This window comes from Dictyostelium purpureum (genome assembly GCF_000190715.1).
Source record: "Dictyostelium purpureum unplaced genomic scaffold DICPUscaffold_374, whole genome shotgun sequence".
NCBI lineage: Eukaryota > Evosea > Eumycetozoa > Dictyosteliales > Dictyosteliaceae > Dictyostelium > Dictyostelium purpureum.
Genome location: NW_003519710.1, coordinates 25,184 through 32,429, shown reverse-complemented (window position 1 = coordinate 32,429; position 7,246 = coordinate 25,184). Strand labels below are relative to the sequence as shown.

At 24.3% G+C, this 7,246-nt stretch overlaps 2 protein-coding genes across 2 annotated transcripts; one reads left to right on the top strand and one right to left on the bottom strand.

The window, feature by feature from the left end:
* Positions 1 to 1,860: 1,860 nt before the first annotated feature.
* On the bottom strand, positions 1,861 to 5,000 carry DICPUDRAFT_50668 (uncharacterized protein). The gene is made up of 3 exons (XM_003292791.1): positions 4,744 to 5,000; positions 3,151 to 4,665; positions 1,861 to 3,078 (listed from the first exon to the last, which is right to left on the bottom strand). The coding sequence occupies exons 1-3, from the start codon at positions 4,882 to 4,884 to the stop codon at positions 1,918 to 1,920; spliced, it is 2,817 nt and encodes a 938-aa protein (XP_003292839.1). The 5' UTR covers positions 4,885 to 5,000; the 3' UTR covers positions 1,861 to 1,917.
* A 560-nt stretch (positions 5,001 to 5,560) lies between these two features.
* DICPUDRAFT_157609 (uncharacterized protein) lies at positions 5,561 to 6,223 on the top strand (the record flags this gene model as incomplete). The annotated part of the gene is made up of 2 exons (XM_003292797.1): positions 5,561 to 5,912; positions 6,021 to 6,223. The coding sequence occupies 2 exons, from the start codon at positions 5,561 to 5,563 to the stop codon at positions 6,221 to 6,223; spliced, it is 555 nt and encodes a 184-aa protein (XP_003292845.1).
* Positions 6,224 to 7,246: the final 1,023 nt, after the last annotated feature.

Below are 7,246 nucleotides of genomic sequence, written 5' to 3'. Positions count from 1 at the left end.
ACAAACATTATTATCTACCAGAAAAAAAAATAAAAAAAAAAAATAAACCAGCCATTGGTCATATTAACTAAAAACATTCTAAGAATATAAACCGAGCATAAATAAAATTTAAATTAATGTAATCATAATACCTTTTGATTTAAAAACTCTTCTCTTATTTTATATAAAAAAAAAAAAAAAAAAAAAAAAAAAAAAAAAAATGGGTAAAAAAAAAAATATTACTATATAGGGGGAGATGTGTAAGAATGGAAATATGTTTGTATTTATTGAGGTATATTTAATAATGTTATTTATGTAAATTTATATAAATATATAAATATATATAAATATAGATAAATATTGATAATAATATGATGTGAACTTGATCTTTAATTTATAAAATATTATTAAAATAAAAAATAATCTGAAAAAAAAAAATAAAAATTTTTTAATTTAATAAAAAATAAAAAATAATTATTTTTTAAAATTTTTTTTGATAATATTTATTAATAATAATTTTTTTGTTTGTTTGAAAATGATGAATTGGAGTATGATAAAAATTTTCCTTTTTAAAATAATATAATTTAAAATAAACAATTAAATTTATTATAAAAAAATAAAAAAAAAAGTATAAAAAAAAAGAGAAAAAGTAACTGAAACCACCAAAGTGATAATTATAAATTATTTTTTCTTTTCTTTTATTTAATTTTAATTTTTTTTGTTGATCACACCACAACATCACCATCACCATCATCCATAAGCAAAGGCTTTAAAAAGAAGATAGAAATCCACCACACACCACGCACTACACACACACATTTAATATAATAGTGATTATTTTAAAAAAAATAAAAATAAAAACAAAAACCCTCTCTTATACATACATAATCCAATTTTAAATATGTATATGATAAAATCTAAACAAAAAAAAAAAAAAAAAAAAAAAAAAAAAATTGAAAAATTAACTTACCAAAAAAAAAAAAAAATAAAAAAAAAGGAATTTTTTAAAACCTTTTTTTTTATTTTATAGGATGGGTTTATTCTTTATTTTTTATCTGACTTCTTTTTCAACTTGAATGCCTATATGAGAAAAAAAAGGAAAGGAAAAAAGAAAAAAAGAAAAAAATAATAATAAAAAATTATAAAGAAAATAAAATTTTAAAAAAAAAATTAAAAATTAAAAAAAGTTTTTCTTTGTATTATTATTTTTTTTTTTTTTAGATTTTTTCATTGTTTAGAACAGTGGAGATTTCTTTTGTTTTCAAAATAAAATAAAATAAACCATCAATTTATAAAATATATTATTAAAACTTGAAAATAAAAGAATATTTAAAAAAAAACAAAATTAAGAATGTGTGTTTGATATTAAATGTGCACTGTGTGTTTGATTTAATTTGGGATATTGTAGGAGGTTGGATGATTTTCATAAATAACATCAGATTATAAAAATAACCTCAATTTACTTTTTTTTTTAAAATTTTTTTTTTTTTCACCCTACCCGCACAATATAATTAATTTAACCACACAAGTTCGCTTTGTGAACAATTATTGTTTTTATAATTAGTAACCAACTTTCTCAATCTACAACATGGTTATGATGATAATTTTACAACGATATATATTGTGTATTGTGTGATGTTTTTTTTTTAATTTAATTGAAAAATCACAATATCTTATGATTTTTTCCACTTATTTTTTATAAAAAAAATATATTTTTTTAATTATTTTCTGCTCTATTTTTACACTTTCGCAACTTTTAATGCATTTGTTTATTAAAATAAAAAAAATTTATAAAAGGGTAAAAATTAAAGGGTTTAAATAAATAATGATCATTGATCCTTTCTTTTTATATTAAAAAAATAAAAAGGGGTTAAATTTATTATTTTAAAAAAAAAAAATTATACAAATTTATATAATTTTTAAATACAATTTATTAATTTATTTTTTGCCTCTTTTGTTGGAAGTGGTGGTGGTGGTGGTGGTGGTTGTTTCTATCTCCTTTTCTTTTTCTTCAAGATTACTATTACTATTATCATTATTATTATTTTCTTCTATATTATTTTGATTATCCAATTCATTTTTCTTTCTTTTTTTATTATTTTCTTTCTTTTGTTTATTTGCTGCTTTTTGTGCTTGTTTCTTTTTAATTTTTTCATTGGTTTTCTTAACTTTTGCCATTTCTTCTTCTGTAAGTGGAGCATCTATAATTAATTCTTTACCTTCGACAGATAATTGATCATAAAGTACTTTATTTGTAAATGTTGGTATTAGAACTTCGATGGATGGTTCTTGTTTAACAGGAACCAAACAACCTAAATCTTGAGCATGAACGATTAAATCATTCCAATCTTTATTTACACTAAGAGCTTTAACATTACCCATTATAATTAATGAACATCTTGGACGAGTTAAAGCTACATTCATACGACGAACATCTGAAAGGAAACCAATACCTGAACCTTTTTCTGCTGGAGCTCTGACACATGAAAATATAATAATTTCTCTTTCTCTACCTTGGAAACCATCGACGGTATCAATAGAAACACCAGGATAGTTTTTAAAGGCTTCACGAAGTTGTAATACTTGTTGACGATATGGTGAAATAATACCAATACGACCTGAAAAATCTTCCTCTGGGTATTCTTTAATGATATGTTGATAAAGGAAATATGCCATTTTAATTTCTTCCATGTTGCATACTGAACCACCACCTGGCTTGGTTTCAACCGACCATGAAAGATCATAGAAAACTAATGGACCAAGGAATGGATTTGAATGATAATGAGCAGCTCTTGATGGGATATTTGGACCATCTTGAAGAAGATCGTCGTAAAAATGTTTTGATGGGAATTTACGAATTATACTATGCATACGATATTGTGTATCAAGCATATGTGGTTTATTTTTCTCTTGAAGACGTTGGAACAATGATTGATCATATGAATGTTGAATAGCTAATGGTGAAATAATTGTAGCTGGAAGTTGCTTTGGATCACCGACTAATACTACTTTTTTACATTGATGTTGAATTGGAATTAATGTTGATGTTTCTACAGCTTGAGCAGCTTCATCAATAATTACTATATCAAAACCTCCAATCTAAATTAAATATTTATAAAATGTTAATAAAGTTTTAATAATTATTATTGTTATCATTTTTATAATAATTACCATTTTAGTTAATAAAGAAGAACCACTAAAAGAAAGAGTAGTTGCAACAATATCAGCTTCATCTAATATCATTGTTCTAATTGAGCTTGAATCTTGATTTGATCTTGATGAACCTGATGTAGCTTGAGCAGTTGATGCAGATGATGAAGGAATTGCGCTATTTGAGTTCATTAATTGTTGACGACATCTAACCATAAAATCTAATGAAACCTGTTCTACATCTACATGTGAGCCTGGACCTACACGAACTAAATTTGGATTGTATTTTTTACCTTCAGCATTTAAAAGACCGTCACGTAAAAGACGTGAAACGATTTCATCAACAGCACCATTACTTGGTGCACACAATAAAATTCTTCTTTTCTTTTGTAGACCTTTAACAGAACCTGTATCTCTAAGTTTTCTCCAAAGATCTCTCTTTCTTTTTTGGTCACGCTCTTCAAAATCATAATCGATCAATTCAAAGTTGTCTCTAATATGAAAGAATCCTTTGTTAAACCATGGCTGTGAAATATTCCAATCGTCTTTCTTTTCTTCGGTTGTTAATTCTTCACGAATTGAAAAATCGATTCTTTCTTGTGGTGGATTTTTTGGTACAATAGTACTGTGAAGTAAAACACTAATTAAACCAATAATTAAATGGGTTTTACCTGTTCCTGGTGGACCTTGAATCAATGTAATATTGTTACCTTCGAGTGCTGATGTTAGTGCACCTAATTGTGAATGATTAAAACTGGTTTCAAACTGTTGATGTAAAAGTGGTGGAATTTTCATAACTATACCTTGATTATCGTCTTCATCTCTTAAAAGTAATGTTTTCATAAAGCCAGATTGTGAAGTTGAATAAAGTGCTACATATTCTCTTTGTAAAGTTGAAAGATTACAAAGTTTAGTAGTCCACCAGTCAATTTCATAACGAAGAAGTAAACCACATTGTCTAGCTCTTTCACTTTTAATTCCTTTAAGATAAAATTTAGCTTTAATACCGCCATTTTCTAAATGTTCAACTGTGCCAATTAAATGTAATGTTCTATTTTGATCTGTAATCGGTGTTTTTGATGGTGGAATAACTTTTTTCTTCTTTCTTTCTGCATCCTCAATTGTTTTATTTGGATCATCTATATCTTCTGATGCTGTAGTTGTTTTGATTGAATCTGCTGGGACATGGGTTGCAGCGGATGTAGCTGCTGTATCTTCATCGTCGGTAATTTCTTCATTTTCATCCATTCCAAATACTACTAATGGGTGATGGAGTGATATCATAATTAAATCGTTGTCATGAAATTGAAACACATTAACACCCTCTGACATTACTAAACCAACAATTAAAAAATCATTTGCTTCTGAAATATAACGTACTCTAGATAAACATGGTTCCGATGTGTCATCTTTTTCACCTTCTTCAATTGATCTTTCAAGTTGTGCTCTACATTCTTCAAATAACAATGGTTCAAATGTTGATACATAATCTTTTTCGTCATCAAATGATACTTTAACTTTTTTTAATTCTTTTCTCTAATGTATTATATAAAAAAAAAAAAAAAACATTAATATTTATTTAAAAAGCAGTTTGTTGAACTATAGTTTACTTACCTTGGGCTGTAAATCTGCTGCATTCCATGTTAAAATATGTTTATAAAATTGTTCTAAAATTTGGTCATATGTTAGTTTTTTTTCTTCTTTTCTTTCTATAGTTTCAATATCTTCTGAAGCCGATACTGTATCTGTTGCCATTTATATATTATTTTATTTATTATGTTGGTATTTATGTAGTTCTATCAGTATTTTTAAGTTTAATGGTGGTTGTTATTGTGTATTGTTATCTTTTCTATTTCGGCTTTTTTTCATTAAACTAATCTGAAATGAATTTTTACATTAACTATTTAAAATTTTAAATAAAAAAAATAAAAAAATTTTTTTTAAAAAATAATAAAAATTTTTTTAAAAATTAATTTTTTTTGAAAAAATTAAAATATTTTTTTTTTTCAAATTTATTTAATTGTTTATTATATAAAATAAAAATTGAAATAAATTATGGAATTACAATAATAAATGAAAATGTATAGAATTTATTGGAAAAAAAACAAAAAACATTAAAAAAAAAGATAAATTGTTTAAACAATTATAATTTTCCTAATTATTTTCCTAAATATCCTTATAAAGTTGACTTTTTAATAAAATTAAATTATACAAATAAATATTATAATTAATTAATTTAAAGATTTAAAAATTATTTGAAAATCATTAAACGGGTTTTACAAAAAAAAAATTTTGAATATTTTTTTTTTTTTTTTTTTTTGATTTTTTTTTTTTTTAAAATTTAAATTTTTTCCATCACCTTTTTTAAAATATAAATAGTATACTTGTTCATATATATAAAAATATATATAATAAATAAATAATTTAAAAAATGAAGGCTTTAATTATGGTAGATATGTTAAACGATTTTGTTGATGGTGCCATTGCAAATCAAGAAAATGCAAATAAAATCATTCCAAAAATTCAACAATTACTCGAACATGCAAGAAATAATCCAGATTGGTTAATTGTATATGCCAACGATTTACATACAGAAAAAGATAGAGAAATGGAAGTATGGGGACCACATGCCATGGAAGGTACCAAAGGTGCTGAAGTTATCGAAGCTTTAAAACCAACTGGTCTCAACAGAGAAATTATTTCACCAAAAAAATTTTATGGTGCTTTCGACCAAACCAATCTCGACGAAGAATTGAAAAAATTTGATAAAGTTGACGAAGTTGGTGTGTATTTTTATTTTTTTTTATATTTTTTGTTTATTTCGATTTTTCCCCCCAATAATTAAAAAAAAAAAACTTGCACTAATATTATCAAATCTTTTTTAAAAATAGTAATCACTGGCCAACACACAAACTGTTGTATTAGACATACCTCATACAACTCATTCATGCGTAATTACATTATCACTGTCCCATCAGATTGTGTTTGTCTTTACAAGGGTACCGAAGCTGATAATACCGAAGCTCTCAAATACTTAAAAGATATTTATGGTGCCAGAATTACCACTTCCGAAGAAATTTTAAAATCAAACTAGATCGATAAAATAATCAAAAGCAATTTTAAATTTGTAAAAACATCACTTATAAATTTAAACTTTTTTAAAAACTATAAATATTTTTTTTTTTTTTATTTTAATAAAAATCTTAAAGATTTAAAAAAAGGGTTTATTAATAATCACAAAACTAAAATAGATATTAAATACATTTATACTTGGAAAATAGATTATTAAAAAAAAAAAATTTTATTTTTTTTTTTATTTTTTTAATTTAAAATTTTATTTTTTATTTTTTAAAATTTGAATTGTTTTTTTATTGTTTTAAAAATTTTTTTTATTATTTTTCATTAATTAAATTCGTTTTTTAAAATCCTGTATACACTTTATATATGTATAAAGAAATATAGTAGTTTGTTATTTCTTTTTCATTAATACATATTAAAATTATTATAAATTATGAAAATCAATGTCATCTATATTAAATTCAGAAACATTAGTTTCAAACATTAACACAACAGGAACTGAGGAATTAAATAAAAACAATAATATATCACCAAAAATAACCTCAACAACAAATACAGTATCACCTCCAGCAATTACAGCAAAGCCAAAAACTAAAATTAAATGCCCAATTCATCTTTCAGTCTGTAGAAGAATTCCAGTAGTTAAAGGTCCTGGTAAAATTCTTATAAAATGTTTCGAACAAAATTGTAATTTTTTAAAGTGGTTTGATAGTGAACAAGATATAATAAATCAAAAGCTGCTTCAAAGACAACAGCAACAGCAACAACAGCATCCTCAACTACCACAACAATCTCTGCAGCAAAATAATAATATTTTTAAAACCTCTCCACAAAAACAACAACAACAATATCAACAACAACAACAGCCACAGCCACAGCCACAAATACAGTTACACATACCACCACAACATAACAATGCTTTTAAAACCTCTCCCCAAAAACAACCACAACAACAGCCACAAAATATTAAAATTTCGCCACAAAAACCAAATATTGTAAATTCCCCAACAAAAAAACCTTCATTTCAATATCACATTCC

Bases quoted from the DNA above. Each gene is read 5' to 3' on its own strand.
- DICPUDRAFT_50668 (XM_003292791.1), bottom strand. From the start codon at position 4,884: ATGGCAACAGATACAGTATCGGCTTCAGAAGATATTGAAACTATAGAA. The intron at 4,666-4,743 runs GTAAGTAAACTA...ATAATACATTAG, and splicing joins CAGCAGATTTACAGCCCAAG to AGAAAAGAATTAAAAAAAGT. The intron at 3,079-3,150 runs GTAATTATTATA...TATTTAATTTAG, and splicing joins CTTCTTTATTAACTAAAATG to ATTGGAGGTTTTGATATAGT.